General features: G+C 43.6%; 1 protein-coding gene across 2 annotated transcripts in view; it reads right to left on the reverse strand.

Moving 5' to 3' along the window:
- Window positions 1–2779: 2779 nt before the first annotated feature.
- Window positions 2780–23375, reverse strand: part of mettl24 (methyltransferase like 24) — a 109118-nt gene continuing 88522 nt past the window's right edge. For both annotated transcript variants that reach the window (XM_072246427.1, XM_072246436.1), the window contains one exon: window positions 2780–5095. In XM_072246427.1, coding sequence (XP_072102528.1) covers window positions 4775–5095 — 321 coding nt within the window. In that variant the 3' untranslated portion in view covers window positions 2780–4774. The remainder of the gene's footprint in view (window positions 5096–23375) is intronic.

Here is a 23375-nt window from a genome sequence, read left to right on the forward strand (position 1 = left end):
TATTACTGGGGAGAAAGATCTGAAGATAGATAAGTCACCTGGACCAGATGGGCTACACCCCAGGGTTCTGAAAGTGGCAGCAGAAGAGATTGTGGAGGCATTAGTAATTATCTTTCAAGAATCAACGGATTCTGGCATGGTTCCAGAGGACTGGAAAATTGCAAATGTCGTCCACTCTTCAAGAAAGGAGAGAGGCAGAAGAAAGTAAACTGAAGGCCTGTTAGCCTGAACTCAGTGGTTGGGAAAACATTGATGTCGATTGTTAAGGATGTCGATTCAGGGTAAGATACAGAAGCAGAGTTAAACTATTTGGCCCATCATTTATTCATGGCTGATCTATTTCCCTCTCAGCCCCATTCTTCTGCCTTCTCCCTGTATTCCTTCATGCCCTGACTAATCAAGAATCTATCAAACTCTGCCTGAAATATACCCGATGACTTGGCCTCCACAGCCACCTGTGCAACAAATTCCACAGATTCACCACCCTCTGGTTAAGGAAATTCCTCCTCCACTTCATTCTATTGTGAAACTGTGTCTTCTAGTCTTAGACGCCCCACCAATATCCTCTGCACATTCACTCTATCAAGGTTTTACAACATTCAATAGGTTTCAATGAGATCCTCCCTCTTTCTTCTGAATTACAGTGAGTACAGGCCCAGAGCCATCAAATACTCCTCATACAATAAGCCTTTCAACCTAGAATCATTTTGGTGAACCGCCTCTTCAATGTCAGCACATCCTTTTTTAAATAAGAGGCCCAAAACTGCTCACAATACTCCAAGAGAGGTCTCACTAGTGCTTAATAAACTCTCAACATTACATCCTTGTTTTTATATACTAGTCTTCTGGAAATGAACGCTAAAATTGCATTTGCCTTCCTCACCACCAACTCAACCTGCCAATTAACCTTTAGAGAATCCTGCATGAAGACTCCTAAGTCCCTTTGCACCCCAGATTTTTGCATTTTCTCTCTATTTAGAAAATAGTCTATGCCTTAATTTCTTACACTAAAGTGCTTATCATACACTTCCCGACACAGAATTCCATCTGCCATTTCTTTGCCCATTCTCCCAATCTGTCCAAGTCCTTTCTGTAGCTTCTCTGCTTCCTCAAAACTACCTGCCCCTCCACCTATCTTCATATTGTCCGCAAACTTGACCACAAAGCCATCAATTCCGTCATCCAAACCATTAACATATAACGTAAAAAACAGTCCCAGTCAATACCATTGTGGAATGTCACTAGTCACCGGCAGCCATCCAGAAAAGGCTTCCATTATTCCCACTCTTCGTGTCCTGCCAATCAACCAATGCTCTATCCATGCTCATATCATTCCTGTAATACCATGGGCTCTTAAACTGTTATGTAGCCTCATGTGTGGCACCTTTTCAAAGGCCATCTGAAAATCCAAGTGCACAAAATCCACATATTCTCCTTTGTCTCTCCTGCTTGTGGTTTCTTCAAAGAATTCCAACAGACTTATCTGGCAAGATCTTCTCTTAAGGAAACTGTGCTGACTCTGCACACTGATTGGGCACAATAACTCCGAAAACTGCTGGGAAGCGCTGCCTTTTTTTATGTTCAGCCACGGACTTAAATGAAAGTCTTGCTTCTTTTCGTGCTCCGACTCACTGATTGGACACATGATAAAATAGGCCCAAGTCAGCTTGATTTCCTTAAGGGGAAATCTTGCCTGGTGAATCTGTAAGAATTATTTGAGGAAATAACAAGCAGGAGAGACAAAGGAGAACTGGTGGATATTGTGTACTCGGATTTTCAGATGGCCTTCGATAGGGTGCCGCACATGAGGCTGCTTAACAAGCTAAGAGCCCATGGTATTACAGGAAAAATACTAGCATGGATAGATCATTGGCTAATTGGCAGGAGACAAAGGGTGGGAATGAAGGGAGCCCTTTTTGATCGGCTGCCAGTGACTGTGATAGAACTTGAGCTTTGTAGACAATACAAAGATAGGTGAATGAGGAAGCAGGGGGGTTGCAGATGGACTTGGACAGATTGGGAGAATGGGAAAAGAAATGGCAAATGGAATACAGTGTCAGGAAGTGTATGGTCATGCACTTTGGTAGACTCTTCAAAGAAAATTCAGAAATCAGAGATGCAAGGGGTCCTGTGAATCCCTAATGCTGACTTGCAAGTTGAGCTGGTGGTGAGGAAGGCAAATGCAATGGTAGCATTCAATTCTGGAGGTCCAGTATATAAAAGCAAGGATGTAATGCTGAGGCTTTATAAGGCACTGGTGAGACCTCACATGGAATATTGTGAGCAGTTTGGGGCTCCTTATTTAGGAAAGGGTGTGTTGACATTGGAGAGGGTTCAGAGGAGGTTCCCGAGAATGATAGGCTTATCATATGAGGGGTGATTGATGGCTCTGGGCCTTTACTCACGAGAATTTAGAAGAATGAGGGGAGATCTCATTGAGACCAATCGAATATTGAAAGGTCTGCATAGAGTTGATATGGAAAGGGTGTTTCCTATGGTGAGGGAGCCTAGGACCAGATGGCACAGCCTGAGGATAGAGGGATGTCCGTTAAGAATGGAAATAAAGAGGAATTTCTTCAGCCAGAGGGTAGTGTATCTGTGGAATTCATTGCCAGGTCAATGGATATATTTAAGGTGGAGATTGATAGATTCTTGATAAGTCAGGGTGTGAAAGGTTATGGGGAGAAGGCAGGAGAATGGGGTTGAGAGGGAAATGGATCAGCCATGGTGAAATGGCAGAGCAAACTCGATAGCCAAACGAATTGAATTTAATTGACTTTATTACTTGCATTTCATATACATGAGGAGTAAAAATCTTTGCATTACGTCTCTGTCTAAATGTGCAATGTGCAATTTATAGTAAGTTACAATAAATAGTGTGTACAAGAGGACAGTCAATATAACATAGAAATACAATTGTATCAGCATGAATTAAGCAGTCTGATGGAAAAAGCTGTCCTGGATCTTGCTGGTTCTGGCTTTTATGCTGTGGTACCGTTTCCCGGATGGTAGCAGCCGGAACAGTTTGTGGTTGGAGTGACTCGGGTCCCCAATGATCCTTCGGGCCCTTTTTACACACCTGTCTTTGTAAATGTCCTTGAGGTCACACCTACAGGGCTGTCCACACCACTCTCTGCAGAGTCCTGTAATTGAGGAAAGTACAGTTCCCATACGGCTGGTCAGGATGCTCTCAAATGTGCCCCTGCAGAAAGTTATTAGGACTGGGGGCCCATACCAAACTTCTTCAACCATCTGACATGAAAGAGGCGCTGTTGTGCCTTTTTCACCACACAACTGGTATGCATAGACCACGTGAGTTCCTCGGTGATGTGTATGCCAAGGAACTTAAAGCTGTTCACCCTCTCAACCCCAGATCCATTGATGTCAACAGGGGCTAGCCTGTCTCCGTTCCTCCTGTAGTCCACAACCAGCTCCTTTGTTTTTGTGACATTACGGGAGAGGTTGTTTTCTTGACACTACTGTGTCAGGGTGATGACTTGCTTCTGTAGGCTGCCTCGTTATTATTTGAGATTAGTATCGTCAGCAAATGTAATAAAGCTGCACCCATGTCTTATGGACCTGAAGCTTAATTGTGTTTCTTTTTCCACAGATGCAGCCTGATCTATTAAATGCTTTCAGCATTTTCTGTTTTTATTTCACATAACATTTTATTCAGGTATTGAACGTCCTTGCACTTTTTCCCCTGCTGCATTCTGCAGATAGATGCAGGAAGAGAATCATATGTTCTCGAAAGGGAAACAAACGTTTTACCCCACTTTTTCCATGCTGGTCATCAAATACTGTTTGTACTAATTCCATTTCCCAGCTCTCAGCCGTGCCTTATGTGCTATGGCTGTTCTGCCCATTATGCCAGGACCAGCTGTTAGATTTGTCCAAACTCTCTCCTTGCCTCAACAACATCTTCAATTTAATCACTGGCTTTGCAACCACTGGGATTAACTATTTTTCCTTATCAGAGCTCTTCTTTTCTTCTTACAAGGTTAATTAAGAAGTTTTGGCCATGGATCTCACTGCCATACGATTATAGAACAAAAGGATTGTGGTAGCATTGAAAGAGGCTGTTTCTCCCACTGAGTCAGCCTCTCGTATAGCGACCCCACCAGCCCCATTCCTTCACTGTACCCTAGTCCCAGACCCTGTACTTATAAACAGATTTCTTAAATTTCCTCCAGGACAATGTCTATAATTTGAATTCATACTCTGTGAGCCAAGAACTTCACAAACATCTAGTTCCTCGGTCATAAAGCGTAGCTTATTTCAAACCATTTCACATAGGTACAAAAACAATTTTGACATCTGTGACATTTATTTGTAAGTGAAAATTTTGGGATGAAAGAAAATGGAGACAAGTTATTGAAGAAAATTATATACCTGAACATCTTTAATTCCTTCGGTAACATTTATCAGATTGTCACCAGCGTTGGTAATTGTCAACCCTGAGAACTACATTCCACACAATGTAATGTTCAATCCAGCCTTTAGTTTGCCAGAAACTTAATCCTATCCATGAGGTGCACATAGCCAGGACTGTGGCAATCACATCCGAATCCGTTCAGTTTACCACCATTAAGCAAGGAAATAAGCATCCAATGTGTCCACTTAAAATATTCTTGCTGTGAAGTCTCAAACTGCATTTCTTTGGAAAAGGTTAATCCTCCTGAAAGAATTCATAATTATTTTCACCAGTAGATTACAGAAAGGCTTGGACTGAGCACAAGGCACCAGCATCTATCGTCACACAGTATCTCCAGATTCAATGCTGTCCCCACTGGGTATTCACCCAGCTGAGGACGTAGCTGCTGCTGGCATTGAAAACCTGCTTTTGTAGGAAGATTTGAGGCTTATTTATGTTCTTGTGACTCCAGAAAAGTTTGAACCCCGTGAGTTCCAGTTCCTTCAGCAGGCTGTACCAGTATCGAACCACATCATTGTTACCCCCGCTGACCTCGAACCCGGGCCAGTGTAGATGTATTACGAAGACTAGCTGTCCAATTTCTTCAATGACATTTTCCAGAATTAGGTTTTCCAGAATCTTCCATTCTGCACTCTCCAAGTCTGCCTTGAGAACATCAATCTGGAAAGAGTAAACAGATTTGTTGGAGCAATTTTTAATTGTCTGCCACACAGGAATATAGACTGCTAGGAATATATGAACTAGGAATATATCCAAACTAACAGCTTATTGACCTTCATTTAGAGAATTATCCACAACATCTAGCCTGGCAATTCTGGTGCTGTAATGTGGAAGTGAGGCAAGACCACAATATAACCTCTAATCCTCCTGTTGAGGGTCCCACAGCAATTATTGAAGGTGGGTTCTTGTTAGGTTCTGGTAAATTGTTCCTTTGTCTGATGTCACTTAAATACATTCTCTCGTCATTTTCTTCGGCTACTTGTGGGAAATTGCTGTGTGCAAATTTGCTAAAATCATGAGCAAACTTCAAAAGGCTCTCTATTAGCTGTAACGTACTGTTGGAAACTGTAAGGTCATGGTAACTATAAGCCTTTTCTTCCTTAGTGGCTCACCTTGAAATGGAGGTAGCTATGTGGTACTGGAAATGTCAGAGAGTCTCCCTTTTATGGCATCTCAGCCAGTATACTATCAGGGGATTCATGTCTGGTCTCAGGCTACTCGGCAAGACAATGCCAAATCAGATTCCAGACTGTGCTACAAAAATAAGAACCTACGTTTGTACAAGGTGGAGCAGCTGCCCATTGAGCTTGCTGGCCATCCGGTAGGGACTGTGATGAATCAGGCAGAATCCGAAGGCTGGCACATAAGGGTTACCATCTGAACACAGGGGGTGACAATGAGCATGAGGACTTCTTGCACCAAACAAAAACAATTTCTCAAAGTGTTGCTTCAGTGCAAGGGGAAGTCAACATACTTTTCCAAAACTGACAAATTTATACTTTATACTTTATTGTCGCCAAACAATTGATACTAGAATGTACAATCATCACAGCGATATTTGATTCTGTGCTTCCCGCTCCCTGGATTACAAATCACTAGTAAATATTAAAAATTTAAATTATAAATCATAAATAGAAAATAGAAAAATGGGAAGTAAGGTAGTGCAAAAAAAAACGAGAGGCAGGTCCGGATATTTGGAGGGTACGGCCCAGATCTGGGTCAGGATCCGTTCAGCAGTCTTATCACAGTTGGAAGGAAGCTGTTCCCAAATCTGGCCGTAGGAGTCTTCAAGCTCCTGAGCCTTCTACCGGAGGGAAGAGGGACAAAACGTGTGTTGGCTGGGTGCGTCGTGTCCTTGATTATCCTGGCAGTACTGCTCCGACAGCGTGCGGTGTAAAGTGAGTCCAAGGACGGAAGATTGGTTTGCGCGTTGTGCTGCGCCGTGTTCACGATCTTCTGCAGCTTCTTCCGGTCTTGGACAGGACAACTTCCATACCAAGTTGTGACGCACCCTAGAAGAATGCTTTCTACGGTGCATCTATAAAAATTAGTAAGGGTTTTAGGGAACAGGTCAAATTTACTTTTGTCTCCAGTAAAGTGATGGATTCTGTCTTGGGAAACCGTTCTATTTTGGATTTTTTTTTTGGTAATTGGTTAACTTCCATAGTGCGGTGGGGGAGGGGGGTACAGAAGTCTTGAGAACCACACTGCATGATTCAGGAATTGTTAATACCCTACAACCATCTGGCTCTTGAAAAGGTGTTGGTAACTTCATTCACTACTGCTCTGAACTGATTCTATGGCTTACAGACTCACTTGCAAGGACACTTTGCAACTCATGTTCACAGCAGCACTTTTATTTGCACATTCGCTGTTCGTCTGTTAATGTATAGTTTTTCTTAAAATTCGATTTCATTTCTTTTTTCCCCTGTAAATGCCTGCAGGAAAGTCAATCTCAGGGTAATGTCTGGTAACATACATGTACTTTGATATTTGATCTTTATTATTGGCACGTGCACCAAGATACAGTGAAAAACTTCGCCACCCATAGACAGCATTTCAAAGTATAAGTACGTCGAGTTAGTACAAAAGGAAAAGCAAAAACAGAATGCAGAATATCGTGTTAGAGACGCGGCAAAATTGCAGTCCGGGCAGAAAATAAGGTACAAGGATTACGACAAGGTAGATTGTGAGGTCAAGAGCTCATCTTGATCGAACAATAGTTCCATTCAATTCAGACTAATCTTTTTAATACTTTGCCTGAATTCTTTGCTTTTCCCCAAGCTACGCTACTGCTACATGTTTCTATTCTCCCACACAAACCAACTTTGCAGAGGCCCTGATTTGCAATAGTAATTGAGGAGTGACTGATACCATGCTCTGGATAGCTTGGGCTTAGAAATGTCTTGAATCTTCCCCAGTTTATTCCTCTTTTAAAGCTTGCAAGGTTAGGCTTTTGAGAGCACCCTCACTTCCAGGGATATGGACATCCTTGGCAAAGCTAGTGCTTATTGTCCGGTCCTAATTGCCCTCAAGAAGGTGATGCTGAGCCATTTGGTTGAAGGGCTATCGTGAAGATAATCACAGGAAGATAACTCATGACATGTCCCAAGCACAACTCAATAGAAATATAATATTCAGCCACTGGTCACCCACCATTTTCCATATTCAGAAAAGTATATCATTTGGAAGACTTTAAGACCATAAGGCATAGGAGCAGAACGAGCCTGTTCGGCCCATCAAGCCTCCTGTACCATTTCATCATGGCTGATCCATTTCCCTCTCAATCCCATTCTCCTGCCTCCTTCCCATAACCTTTCAAGACCTGACTAATCAAGAACCTATCAACCTCCGCCTTAAATGCACCCAGTGACCTGGCCTCCACAGCCACCTGTGGCAACGAATTCCATAATTCACCACCCCTTGGCTAAAGAAATTCCTCCTCATCTCTGTTCTAAACAGAAGTTCTTCTACTTTGAGGCTGTGTCCTCTGGTTCAAGACCCCCCCCCCCACCAAAGGAAACATCCTCTTTACATCCACTCTACCTCGGCCTTTCAACATTTTCAATGAGATCCCCACTCATTCTTCTAAATTCCAGCGAGTACAGGCCCAGAGCATTCAGCCGCTGCTCACATGATAACCCTTTCATTCCCGGTATTTTCTTGTGAACCTCCTCCGAAACCCTCTCCAACGTCAGCACAATCCTACAAGCGTGATAGGCCAGCAGTTCAAGGAGATTTCCTCTGCTTTACAGTAGCTTTATGAATATCGCTGACAATGAGTTCAGTCTTTTCAATGACTCTATTCTTACTTTGCACTTCCTAATTTTGGTTTTGCTAAAATACAACAGTAATTAATAGGTTTGGAGAAGCCTGGGTTGAGATTTCGTAAAGCTTATGATACTATATTGCACTGTTAGCAGATTCTTGTACAGCAAAATGGACACTTGACCTTACAATTTACCTTGTTATGATCCTGTATTTTATCGTTTAACCCGACTGCACTTTTTCCAGTAGCTTTTACACTTTAATCTGCATTGTTATTGTTTTACCTTATTCTTGCTCAATACACTGTGTAATAATTTTATCTGCATGAACAGTATGCAAGCCAGTTTTTCACTGTATCTTGTACATGTAACAATAATAAGCCAATACCTTTTTCTCCTGAGAGGATCAACATCTTTTATTCCCTGTCCTGACTTATTTCCCAGATGGTACATCAGCTCTACGCAACTTAAAAAGCCACTAACCAATCCTCTATTAAGGAGCAGGGAGGAGAGAGGTGCAAATGCTGGAATCTAGAGTCCAGGTTTTTTTTTGGTCCAATTGTCCGTTTTTTATGTGTGGAGCCAGGTAAGGAGGATGGGCATTGCGAAGATGCACTTGGAAAGAGACCAAACCAGCATCCACTGATGCTGAAGCAAATTAGGGCTCTGGATTCCACCAACACATAAAACTCATCATGTTGTGGATATGGCCATGGGCTAAACGCAAGCAAACTTGTTATTTGAAAAGCAAAGAACTTAATATCTTAAGTAATTATAATTTCCTTCTTCCAGTCATATTGGCCAACTCCGAGGATGCAAAACAGAAAGACACCGATTAAGAGCAGGGCAAAGACACTGGTCTCAGCCAAGGAACCTCTGGTTAAGCCAAATATCACTGTCAGCTCCTCCCCCCACCTCCTAAACTCTCATAACCTGGCAATGAGCGACTCAAATCAATTCTTAAATTGTTCAGTCAAAAGAATCTATGTAAATCTCCACAAACATACCGTATGTCTAGGGCCAAAGAAAGAAACCCGTTTGGTTTATTGAGCCTGCTGCTCCATTTGTCTCTTTAGTTTTGTATTTCCTATGACAAAGGAGGTTATCTGCCCATCAAAACGATAGTGCAGTTCCCATTCTCCCTCCACACCTCTTATTTCCCTGTGATCTCTTCCACTACACACCCTCTTCTGCCACCTGACTACACAAGGGACAACACTAGAAAGTCAGCCACCAAATAGTTCACCCTCGGGATTTGGGAGGGAACCAGAGGACCAGGATTCAAAATGTTCAAATTTCATACAGGATCCAAGGTCAGCGTCAAATCCAGGTAACTAGATCTACAACCCTGCAGCACTAGTAGCAGCGCCAAACACTTCGATGAGATCATGTGTCCTAACTTCTTAAGGATCCTTTTATTTATATTCCTCAAAACTTATGAAAAGTTAGTGGCAGTCTTGAAAACTGTGTGTGTTCAGTATTTGCTGCAATTCTGGGGGGGCCTGAATCCCAACTTTGTCCATCTTTGTGTGAGGTGTTCCTCATGGTCTCGTCTCTAAAGGATCCAGTTTTCGTTAGAAGATGAGGCACCACGTTCTGAACTCCTCAGTAATGGAATCAGCACCTCTTCTGCATCTACTTCAGATTATCATTCAGATATCTCAGACAGAGCATGCCTTGCACTTTCAAATTCAAGGTTGTGAAAGCCCAAGGCCGACCCAAAAACATTTTTTAAAGAAGGCAGAGCCTTCTCATGGAGAAGGGTTTGAGATAGCAATCATTTGTAAATTTGGATCTACTTTCACTGCAAGGCAAAAAGGGTACTGAACACCAAGACCATTCCTAAAATTGTCCTACTCGATGGAGTTCAGAAGGATGGGTGAGGGTGGTGGGGGGTATCTCATTGAAACCAATCAGATAGTGAAAGGCCTAGATAGAGTGCATGTGGAGGTAACCAGGTATTGATGGGGTTTGGTAGCAACTAGCGGCAATTAGTACATATTTACAGGGCTCTATCACAGCTTCTGAATGCACTGATATACAAATTGTATCCATCTACTAAAGAAAATAAATTATTTGGGCTCCTTCCCACATGTTACACAAAGCCTGAAATGAACCAAATCTGATCTCTATGGGCCCAAGTAAGCACGTCCTCTGTCACCATTACATCAAAGGGAAGGGTGACGCTGCAAACACAACTGGCTGACATGAAACACTTGCATTAAAACAGAGCAGCACTTGAGCAAGACACACTAAAATGTGCAGCTCGCTGAAATAACGCTCAGCAGAGGGGTTACTTTGTTCTGTGTGTGTGCTTGGTTTTTATTTCACATTTTCGACTGAATTGAGGGGAAATTGCATAATTATGATGGCACTGCCAGCTCTTCGAGTTCACAGTAAACAGACTACGTATGGTAAGCCTGCACAGTGTGCTGTCATGGAAACAGGGACACGCACCTCCCACAGCAAAGGAGTAAGAAAATAATGAACTGGACAAACTCCAGCAGCAGATGACTCCTGTCCTAAAATAAATCATAAACATCATTGTTTTTCTTTTGTCAGCTGGATGAAGTGCAAGGATATCTCTGAATGTAGTGAGAAAAAGACCCTCTCTAAGACTAGTCTGGCCAGGGCAGCACTGAGATGCAATGCGGGGGGCTCACTTTAAGCAGGGGCCTTCACCAAGCAGTTGTTAAAGATTCCATAAGACCATAAGATATAGGAGCAGAAGTAGGCCATTTGGCCCATCAAGCTGCTCCACCATTGGCTGATCATTTTTCAACTCCATTCTTCCGCTTCTCCCCGTAACCCTTAACCAATCAAGAACCCATCAGTCTTTGCCATAAGTAAACCCAATAACTTGGCCTCCACAGACCTCTGTGGCAATGAATTCCATAGATTCACCACCATCCCCCCCCCCCCCGCCCCCGGCTGAAGAAATCCCTCCTCATCTCAGTTTTAAAGGGTTGTCCCTGTATTCCGAGGCTGTGCCTTCGATCCTAGACTCTCCCACTGCTGGAGACATCCTCTCCACATGTGCTCTATCCAGGCCTTTCACTATCTGATCAGTGAGATCCCCTCCCCCTCCCCCATCCTTCTGAACTCCATCGAATACAGGTCCAATTTAGTTTTAAGCAAAGATTTGATGTTCAGTAGTGTTTTTAGTAGTTCCCATAACGATTCTGTACCACCTGTCACTCACAGGCAAACTTGTCTCATTGGCCCTAATGGAACCTGTGACTTTCAAAGGCCTCGGCAAGGCAGAAGCTAGGTTTAAGGTCTCAGGCTTCTTAGATGATTAAGGAGTAATGTATAATTCTACCTGTAATCATATAGAAAGCTCTGGATACGCAATTCTAAAGCGTATGCATTAGAATATTGCAGAATAAAGGCAGGGGTCCCTGAACTGTGCATTTAGTTCGTGTTTTAAAGTGCTAAACAATTTCTAGGCCAGGGACATGGTAAAGTTGGTGATTTTAAAGGGGAAGTATTTAATGATTTAACCTTGTCATCCAGAAATATGTGTTCAGTTATATTTCAGACCATGGAAAGCTGAAGATCTGGAGACTGCACACTTTGTGCCTTTTCCCCACTGATCCTGCCTATAGCCAGGGTTTCAGTGGTGGGCATGTTTTCCACGGGACACCCGCTGTCAGTTCTCTGCCCTCCACCAGCTCTCTGCAGCTGTAAAATGCAGTGGAGTTGGCACTGATCTCTGCTCCTTTCATCTCCAGAATCCCAACATAGGCACTTTTGAATCGGCTTTTCTTTCAGGGTCCACCAACTTCCTTCGGCCCAGGTCCCCACAGAGCTCTCTATACCCATCAGGAGTTTATTTGCCACATCTCTATCTGTATATAGTGATGCTCTGTATCCCTTTTCTTTTTTTCTTGGCGCGTGCATCCATGTGTGCGTGCGTGTGCATCCGTGCGTGCATGCGATGATGTCTTTTTCAAGCCTTTACAAGGCACGGAGCGAGAGAGACTGTGTGGCGCGACAATCCTCATACAGACATTTTCGCAGTATCGTTCCCTTTCATTTTACGAGGTCGAGTTGCGATCTCGACAGTCAACCCGGCACGGATGGAAAGCGTACTCGGGAGCAGCCCCGACTGGATTTGAACCCGGGAACCTCCGTGCCAGGTCCGGCGCTGATGCCATTGCGCCACCAGCCGGCCCCTAGCTCTGGATCCCTTTTCTTGCACTTTTTGCCCAATGCCAAATTGCCTCTCACCTGAAGAGAGAGTTAAGTCAACCACAGTAGTGGGTCTGGAGTCCAATATATAGATTTTTATTCCTGAAGGACATTTGTGAACCAGATGCATTTCTAACCAACCCATCAGTTTATGTTTGGCCTCAAATCCATTTAATGACTAATTTTTAAGTACTCAGCTGCTGTGGTGGGATTCAAACTCCCGTTCTGGGACCTAGAAATCTGTGTGTTGCCCCAGTAACACGCGAAATGTAACACTTTTTAAGGATAAAGCACCTGTGGCCACAGAATCAGAATCAACTTTAGTATCAGTGGCAGAAAGTACTTCCTGAAATTTGTCGTTGTGCGGCAGCAGTACATTGCAATACAGAATAAAAACTGTAAATTACAGTAAGTATATATATTTTTAAAATTTAAATAAATAGTGCAAAAAGAGGGAAAGAGCAGTGAGGTAGTTTTCATGGGTTCAATGTCCATTTGGAAATCTGATGAGGATTATATGGATTGTGAACGCAAGCATCTTTGGGAAAGAGCTCGGAATCGGAATCAGAATCAGGTCGATCGTCACTGACCATGCTGTGAAATGTGTTGTTTTCTGGCAGTGACATTACATTACTATCAGTTACATAAAATAATACTGCAAAAGACGAGTAGCCAGGTAGTGCTCACGAACTGATCAGAAATCTGACGGCAGAGGGGAAGTAGCTGTTCCTCAGACATTGAGTGTGGGTCTTCAGGCTTCCAGCTATCCTCCTCCCCCTCCCCCCAACTTTTTTTATTCTGGCATCTTCCCCTTTCCTTTCCACAGTCCTGAAGAAAGGTCTCGACAGAAATGTTGACTGTTTATTCATTTCCATGGTTGCTGCCTGACCTGCTGAGTTCCTTCGGCATTTTGTGTGTTCCTCTGGATTTCCAGCTTCTGCAGAATCTATCTATTTGTTTGTTTGTTTATTTACTTATTGAGACACAGTGCAGAATAGGCCCTCCAGCAACCCCACGATTTAACCCGAACTTCATCACAGGACAATTTACAATGACCAATTAACCTACCTACTGGTACGTCTTTGAACTGTGGGAAGAAACCAGAGCACTTGGGGGAAACCCACGTGGTCACGGGAGGAACGTACAAACTTCCTACAGGCAGCAGCAGGAATTGAACCCTTGTCGCCTGCACCGTAAAGTGTTGTGCTAATCACTACTCTACCATGCCACACTCATGGTTATGATTTGCTGTTCCTAAACCCCTCCCTGATGGTAGTAATGAGAAAAGGACATGTCCCGAGCAGTAAGGGGTGAGTGATGATGACGTCAGAAATCAGGAAAGAATGAGAGATGATGTCAGAAATCAGGAAGGAAGGAGTGATGATGTCAGAAATCAGGAAGGAATGAGCGATGATGTCAGAAATCAGGAAGGAATGATTGATGATGTCAGAAATCAGGAAGGAATGAGCGATGATGTCAGAAATCAGGAAAAAAAATAACTGATGATGTTGGAAATCAGGAAGGAGTAAGGTTTGATCCCAAGCATGTCTCTGAGCCCCTGCAGAAAATTATTTGGTGAGGGAGGAACCCAAGTCGCTGCAAATTAAAAACGGGAAAGATGGCATCGTTTTGAGGCACATAAAGCTTCATCTACTGTATGGATAAGCTGAAGAAAATGCACTGAATAACGGAGAGCGATGTGTTACCATGATTTCTAATGGGGAAGAAACAATGCTGACATGGGCAAGATTAAATAAATGTATTAAACAATAAATAAATAAATTATAGAAGCAATATCATTATTAGTACCAATCCTTCACAGCTGTCACATTTACTGATACTTGGTCAATCAAGTCGATACTGACTCCTGAAGCACTAACCACTGACCACTCCCCCACTCCCGCCCCACCAGGGAGTTTATAGTAAAGAACTAACCCGCTGGAATGTCTTTGGGGTGTGGAAGGAAACGGGAGCATTTGGTGAAAACTCACACGGTCACAGGGGAAATGTGTAAGCTTCCTATAGATGCTGTCCGACCTCCTGAGAGTTTCCACATTTTCCAATTTTCTTTCCGGTTCCCAGCATTTGCAGGTTTTTTATGATACTTGTTTTTTTTTTCTCTCGATCCTTTCAGCAACTGGGGTTAATTTCGCTCCGGGGTTAATCTTGCGAGCCATGTGTGTGCAGTTTTTTTGATTTTTCCGTCAAGCCATGTTACCGATTAGGCCATAATCAGGTCAGACCTTGACACGGATCACAAGCAGCAGTAACCGCTGCTCTGCAGAACCACTGGCACCCCCTCAGTGTAGTGCCTCAGTAATTCACTGATCCCCTCTGACACCCACAAGTGCTTCAAAGAGCATCTGTAATAACAAGTCAGACCATAAGACATAGGAGCAGAATTAGGCCATTTGGCCCATTGAATCTGCTCCGCCAGTTAATCATAGCTGATCTTTTTTTCTCCTTCTCAACCTCATTTCCCAGCCTTCTCCCTGTAACCTTTGATGCCATGTTCAATCAATAACCTATCAATCTCTGCCTTAAATACACCCAGTGACCTGGTCTCCACAGCTGCATGTGGCAACAAATTCCACAAAGTCACCACCCTCTGGCTAAAGAAATTTCTCCGCATCTCTGTTTTGAAAGAACGCCCCTCTATCCTGAGGCTGTGCCCTCTTGTCCTAGACTCCCCCACCATGGAAGACATTGTTTCCACGTCTACTCTGTCTAGGCCTTTCAACATTCGAAAGGTTTCAATGAAATCCCCCCTTCATCCTTCTGAATTCCAACGAGTACAGACCCAGAGCCATCAAACTTTCCTCATATGATAAACCTTTCATTCCTGGAATCATCCTTGTGAACCTCCTCTGGACCCTTTCTAATGCCAGCACATCTCTTCTAAGATGAGGGGCCCAAAACTGCTCACAATACTCAAGGTGAGGCCTTACCAGTGCCTTATAAAGCCTCAGCATCACATCCCTGCTCTTGTATTCTAGACCTCTTGAAATGAATGCTAGCATGGCATTTACCTTTCTCACCACTGACTCAACCTGTAAGTTAACCTTTAGGGTGTTCTGCACAAGGACTCCCAAGTCCCTTTGCATCTCAGATTTTTGGATTTTCTCCCTGTTTAGAAAATAGCCCACACATTTATTTCTACTACTAAAGTGCATGACCATGCATTTTCCAACATTGTATTTCATTTGCCACTTTCTTGTCCATTCTCCTAATCTAAGTCCTTCTGCATCCTACCTGTTTCCTCAACACTACCTGCCCCTCTACCAATCCTTGTATCATCTGCAAACTTGGCAACAAAGCCTTCTATTTCATCATTTAAATCATATACGGCATAAAAAGAAGTGGTCCCAACATTGACCCATGCAGAATGCCACTAGTCATTGGCAGCCAACCCGACAAGGATCCTTGTATTCCTACTCGCTACCTTCTTCCAATCAGCCAATGTTCTAACCATCTTAGTAACTTTCCTGTAATACCACGGGTTCTTAACTTGGTAAGCAGCCTCATATGCGGCACGTTATCAAAGGCCTTCTGAAAGTCCAAATATACAACATCTACTGCATCCCCTTTACCTATCCAAATTGTAATCTCCTCAAAGACAGGTTTGTCAGGCAGAGTTTTCCCTGAAGGAAACCATGCTGACTTTGTCCTACCTTGTCCTGTGTCACCAAGTACTCCATCACCTCATCCATAACAATTGACTCTAACGTCTTCCCAACCACTGAGCTCCGGCTAACTGGTCTATAATTTCCTTTCTGCTGCCTTCCTCCTTTCTTAAAGAGTGGAGTGACATTTGCAATTTTCCAGTCCTCTGGCACCATGCCAGAGTCCAATGATTTTGAAAGATCATTTCTAATGCTGCCACAATCGCTACCTCTTTCAGAACCCTAGGGTACAGTTCATCTGGTCTGGGTGACTTATGTACTTTTAGGTCTTTCAGCTTTTTGAGCACCTTCTCCTTTGTAACAGTAACTGCACCCACTTCTCTTCCTTCACACACTACATCAGACATACTGCTAGTGTCTTCCATAGTGAAAACTGATGCAAAATACTCATTTAGTTCATCAGCCATCTCCTTGTCCCCCATTATTATTTCTCCTGCCTCATTTTCTAGTGGTCCCATATCCACTTTCATCTCTCTTTTATTTTTTACTAGAAAAAGCTTTTACTATCCACTTTGATATTATTTGCTAGCTTGCTTTCATATTTCATCTTTTCCCTTCTCATGATTCTTTTAGTTGCTCTCTATAGGTTTTTAAAAACTTCCCGATCCTCTATCTTCCCACTAATTTTTGCTTTGTTGTATGCCCTCTCTTTTGTTTCTATATTAGCTTTGACTTCCCTTGTCAGTCACAGTTGTACTATATTGCCATTTGAGTATTTCTTCACTTTTGGAATACATATGTTCTGCACCTTTCTCATTTTCCCCAGAAATGCATGCCAATGCTGCTCTGCTGACATCCCTGCCAGCAGCTCCTTCCAATTTACTTTGGCCAACTCCTCTCTCATACCACTGTAATTTCCCTTACTCCACTGAAATACTGCTACATCAGACTTTACTTTCTTCCTATCAAATTTCAAGTTGAACTCAATCATACTGTGATCACCGGCTCCTAAGGGTTCTTTTATCTTAAGCTCCCTAATCGCCTCTGGTTCATTACATAACACCCAATCCAGTATAGCTGATCCCCTAGTAGGCTCAATGACAAACTGCTCTAAAAAGCTATCTCTTAGGCATTCAACAGACTCACTTTCTTGAAATCCATTACAAACCTGATTTTCCCAAATGACCTGCATGTTAAGATCTCCCATGACTATCATAACATTTCCCTTTTGACACAACTTTTCTATTTTCTGTTGTAATCTGTGGTCCACCTCCCGGCCTCTGTTGGAAAGCCTGTGTATAATGGCCATCAGGGTCCTTTTACCTCTGCAGTTTCTTAATCCACAACCCACAAAGATTCAACATCTTCTGATCCTATGTCACATCTTTCTACTGATTTGATGCCATTTTTTACCAGTAGAGCCACACCTCCTCCTCTGCCTACCTTCCTATCCCTCCGATACAACTTGTAACCTTGGACGTTCAGCTCCCAGCTACAACCATCCTTCAGCCATGAATCAGTGATGGCCACAACATACCTGGCGATCTGTAATAGTGCAACAAGATCATCCACCTTATTTCTGATACTCCACGCATTGAGATACAACACTTTGAATACTGTATTTGCTCCCCTTTTTGATTTTGCATCCCTAATGTACGGATACTCACCCTGTTGGCTGCGACTACTGTATGTCCCATCACCTGCCTGCCTTTCCTGACAGTCTGACTGCATGCTATCTTTACTTTTTTTCACTATCCATCCTATGCTGAGCCCCTTCACTCTGGTTCCAACTCCCCTGCCAAATTAGTTTAAACCCTTCCCAACAGCACTTTTGAACAGGTCATACTTCCCCCAGAAGAGATCCCAATGATCCAAGAATCTGAGGCCCTGCCCCCTGCACCAGCTTCTCAGCCACATATTTATCTGCCAAGTCATCCTGTTTCTACCCTCACTAGCATGTGGCACAGGCAGCAATCCAGAAATTACTACTCCGGAGGGTCTGTTTCTCAGCTTTCTACCTAGCTCTCTAAATTCTTTTTTCAGGACCTCATTGCTTTTCCTTCCTATGTCATCAATACCAATATGTACCAAGCCATCTGGCTGCTCCCCCTCCCTCTCCAAGATGTTGTGGACGCGATCTGAGATGTCCCTGACCCTGGCATCTGGGAGGCAACATGCCATCTGGTGTCCCATTCACATCCATAGAATTTCCTGTCTGTTCCCCTCACTATTGAGTCCCCTATCACTACCACTCCCTTCTTCTTCTGTCTTTCCCTTCTGCACCACGGACCCATGGTCAGTGTCTGTAACCCGGCCGTCGTGGCATTCTCCTGGGAGGTCACCCCCACCCCCCCACAAAAGTATCCAAAGCGGTATACTTGTTTTTGAAGGGAATGGCCACAGGGGTGCTCTGCTCTAACTGCCTATTTCCATTTCTCCTGACAGTCACCCAGTTATTCACGTCTTGCAAATTCGGGGTGACTACTTCCCTGTAACTTTGATCAATTACCTCCTCGCTCTCCCGTACAAGCCGAAGGTCATCCAGCTGCTGCTCCAGATCCCTAACACGGTCTCCAAGGAGCTGCAGCCAGATGCACATCACACAGATGTAGTTCCCCTGGAGACTCCGGGTCTCCCAGGACTCCAACATCCAGCATGAAGAGTACACCACAGCCATTTACAACACCAGGTACAGAGTAAGAGGTACAAATACCATTAAGAGCAGGTGTGGTCCACACAGACTCGCAAGCCTGGTGCACCTTTCAATATGTTCATGGCTGATCTATGCTGGCCTCAACTCCTCTCCTCTGCCAGCTCCCTCTAGCGCCCAATGCCTCAATCCTTCAAATACTTCTCCATCTCCATGTTTGGGCAGCACAGTGACGCAACCACTAGAGTCACTGCATCACTGCGCCAGAGACGAGGGTTCGATACTGACCTCAGATACCGATCAATGCAACTTTCATGTTCACCTTGAACTTGAGCGCGCATTTTCTCCAGATGTCCTAACTTCCTTGTGCATCACAAAGTCGTGAAGGTTAATTGGCCACTCTAAATTGCCCACAGTGCTGCTGGTGCAGGGTTGGCAACCTTTTTTGAGGGCATGCGTGCAAGTTGGCGATAATCTTTTAGAAAATTCTCTCGCGTGCCATGGTAATTTTGAGAAGAGATTATCATTGATTAATAAATTAGTAACAATAATTATGGACATTTTTAAGGAAAAAGGATGATCCTGTTGCTTATTTATGTGCATTCATATTGAGAATTGGAGGTTGTAACCTAAATCATGTTGCAGATGGCAGAGTATTGGGCACTGTTCTGGTCACCACACTACAGGAAGGAATGCAGTAGCAATAGAAGAGATTCAACAGGATGTTACCTGGAATGGAGGCTGTAGATACAAGGAGAGATTGGAGAGGCTGGGATAACAGCTTTAAAGAACTCTGGTTTGGCTGCATCTGGAGTATTGCATTCAATTCTGGTTGTCTCATTGTAGGAGGAATGTGGAAGCTTTGGAGAGAATGTAGAAAAGGTTTACCTGATACTAATTGGTTTGGGTATGTACTACAGTTTTGTGCAAAAATCGTAGATATATATATAGCTAGGGTGCCGGGCAAATATGGTACCTTGCAAAAATCTTAGGTGTATGTGTATATATATGTATTTGTCAACATGTAATGGTGAGGGTGGAGCAGTGTGTGGCAGGGGTGTGGGACAGGTGGCAGAGAAGGAGTGCCAGGGGCAAGGGAGGGAGGGGTATGGTTGGTGCGGGTGCAAACACATCCAACTGTGAGATACCCAGTCATTTGACTCCAAACAATTGGTTTATTGCAAACACACCCAACCGTGAGACACCCAGTCATTTGACTCCAAACAATTGGTTTATTGATCATTACAGAATGTCGCTCTGGTGCTTCCCTTTCCCTCCCTTTTTCCCAACCATAATTCCCCTCTCCCTGCCCCCTTCCCACTCTCAGTCCACAATGGAGACCAATATCAGAATCAGGTTTATCATCACTCACTTATGTCAAGAAACTTGATTTTTTTGTGGCAACAGTTCAATGCAACACCTAAAATTACTATAGTACTGTGCAAAAGTCCGTTCTCTTTCTCTCCCCTACTCCCTCCCTCACTCTCTCTCTCTTCTCTAGACCAGTGGATGTTGAGGGGAAATTTGACAGAAGTTCATAAAACTACACGAGGTATAGAGTAGACAACCTATATCCTTTTCACAGGATTGAAATGTCTAATACTGGAGCACATGTATTAATTGTGAGAGAAGGAAAGTACAAAGGAGATGTTGTAGGCAAGTCTTTTACAAGAGAGTTTGAGAGGTATGTATCTTGTTTAAGACTCCCTTACTCTGGGGGGAAAACCTGTTGACACCCACCTTATCCATGCCCCTCACGATGTTATAAATCTCTACAAGGTCACCCCATCAGCCTCCCCTGATCCAGAGAAAACAACCTTTCCGATCTCTCCTTATAACTCTGGAGAAATTATTCTTTGGGTCAAAATGTCTAACAGAAGAGGTGGAGGTAATCCAAAGGAGCTGTACAGGATGTTTTATTTTACACAGAGAATGGTAGGGTCTTTGAAATGCACTGCCAAGGCTGGCAGTGGAGGTAAATACAACAGAGGTGTTTAAGGGGCTCTTAGATAGGCACGTGAATATGCAGACAATGGAAGGACATGGACTTGTGTAGCCAGTTATAGGCATTTAACTAATAGTTTAATTAGACTGGTACTACGTCATTGGCCAAAGAGCCTGTTCCTGTGTAGTACTGTCCTATGTTCTATAGCTCAAGCCCTCCAGTCCCAGTAACATCCCTGCGAATCCTTTCTGCATCCTTTCCAGCTCAGTGGCGTCCTTCTTATAGAACTGCACACAATACTGGGATCTCACCAACTCTTGTATTCCATGCCTTGCCTGCCTATTTCCAGGAAACTAGGTAGTTGTAACCCCTTGGTCTCTCTGTTCTACAACACTCCCCAGCGACCTGTCATTCACTGCGCAAGTTGTAGTCATCGAGTCATACAGCACAGAAACAGGCCCTTCGGCCCATCTGGTCCATACCAAACTGTTACTCTGCTGAGTCCCATTGACCCGCACATAGTCCATTGCCCTTCATACCCCTCCCATTATGTACTTACCCAAACTTCTCTTAAATATTGAACTCAAACACACATCCACCACATCTGCTGGCAGCTTGTTCCACAATCTCACAACCCTTTGAGTGAAGAAGTTCTTCCTCACGTTCCCCTTTAACCTATGGCCTTTAGTTCTAGTCTCACCCAACCACAATGGAAAAAGGCTGCTTACACTTACCCTGTCTATATCCCTCATGATATTGTAGACCTCTATCAAATCACTCACCTATTCTCCTACGCAGCAGGAAATAACTAGTCAACCCTTCTCAATAACTCAGGTCCTCAACTCCCAGCAACATCCTTGCAATTTTTTTCCCTGTACTCTTTCAATCTTATTGATATTTTTCCTGTAGGTGACCCTTGTGCTCTGATTTAGCTTCCTGAAATGTCTCACTTCACCCTTATCTAAGTTAAATTCCACCTGGTATTTCTTTGCCCATTTCCCCGGTTGATATAGATCCTGTTGTAATCTTCGATAACTGTGTTCACTGTCCAACACACCAGTAATTTTGGTGTCATCTACAAGCTTACTAATCATACCACCTATCTTCTCATCTGAATTATTAACATACTGTATATGACAAAAATCAGGAGACCCAGCACCAATCCCTGTGACCACAGGCCATAAGCTTCAAGTCTGAAAAACAACTCTCCATTACCACCCTTCGAGGAGGAGATTTACAAGGATGTTGCCTGGATTGGGGAGCATACCATATGAGAATAGGTTGAGTGAACTTGGCCTTTTTTCCTTGGAGCAACAGAGGACGAGAGGTGACCTGAAACAGGTGTATAAGATGATGAGAGGCATGGATCATGTGAATTTTGCATCCAATTGGCCAGCTCACCCCAGATTCCTTGTTACCTCACCTTCCCAACCATGCAGTACCTTGTCAAAAGCCTTGGTAAAGTCCATATAGATAATGTCTACCTCTCTACCCATGTCAATCCTCTTGGTTACATCTTCAAAAAACTCAATTAAATTTGTGACACACACAAAGTGCTGGAGGAACTCAGTAGGCCAGGCCAACATCTATGGAAAAAAGCTTCAGCCCAGAACGTTGACTGTACTCTTTTCCATAGATGCTGCCTGGCCTGCTGAGTTCCTCCAACATTTTGTGTATGTTGCTCCGATTTCCAGCATCTGCAGATTTTCACTTCTTTGGGATTAAATTAGTGAGACAGGATTCCCCATGGACTAAACCATGACAACTATCATAAGGCATGCTCACCAATCCAGGCAACATCCTTGTAAATCTCCTCTGCACGCTTTCTATGGTTTCCACATCCTTCCTGTAGTGAGGCAACCAGAATTGAGCACAGTACTCCAAGTGGGGTCTGATCAGGGTCCTATATAGCTGCAACATTACCTCTCGGCTCTGAAACTCAATCCCACCATTGATGAAGACCAATGTACCGTATGCCTTCTTAACCACAGAGTTAACCTGCGTAGCAGCTTTGCGTGTCCTATAGACTCGGGCCCCAAGATCCCTCTGATCTTCCACACTGCCAAGAGTCTTACCATTAATGCTGTATTCTGCCATCATATTTGACCTACCAAAATGAACCACTTCACACTTCTCTGGGTTAAGCTCCATCTGCCACTTCTCAGCCCAGTTTTGCATCTTATCAGTGTCCCGCTGGAACCTCTGACAGCCCTCCACACTATCCACAACACCCCCAACCTTTATGTCATCAGCAAATTTACTAACCCATCCCTCCACTTCCTCATCCAGGTCATTCATAAAAATCACGAAGAGTAAGGGTCCCAGAACAGATCCCTGAGGCACACCACTGGTCACTGACTTCCATGCAGAATATGACCCATCTACAACCACTCTTTGCCTTCTGTGGGTAAGCCAGTTCTGGATCCACAAAGGAATGTTTCCTTGGATCCCATGCCTCCTTACTTTCTCAATAAGCCTTGCATGAGGTACCTCATCAAATGCCTTGCTGAAATCCATATACACTACATCTATGGCTCTACCTTCAGTTAATACTGGGTAGATCAGTACTGTATAGATCAATAAGTGTAGTTGATAATGGGTTGATCAGTAAGTGTAGTTGATGCTGGGTAGATCAGTAAGTATAGTTGATACTGGACAGATCAGTAAGTGTGGTTGATACTGGGTAGATCACCCAAAACCTTTTATTTTCCTAAGTGATTTAGTCAGCTATTTTAGAAAAAAAGCCTTAACAATGATTAAT

This window comes from Mobula birostris, chromosome 2 (assembly GCF_030028105.1).
Source record: "Mobula birostris isolate sMobBir1 chromosome 2, sMobBir1.hap1, whole genome shotgun sequence".
Lineage (NCBI taxonomy): Eukaryota > Metazoa > Chordata > Chondrichthyes > Myliobatiformes > Myliobatidae > Mobula > Mobula birostris.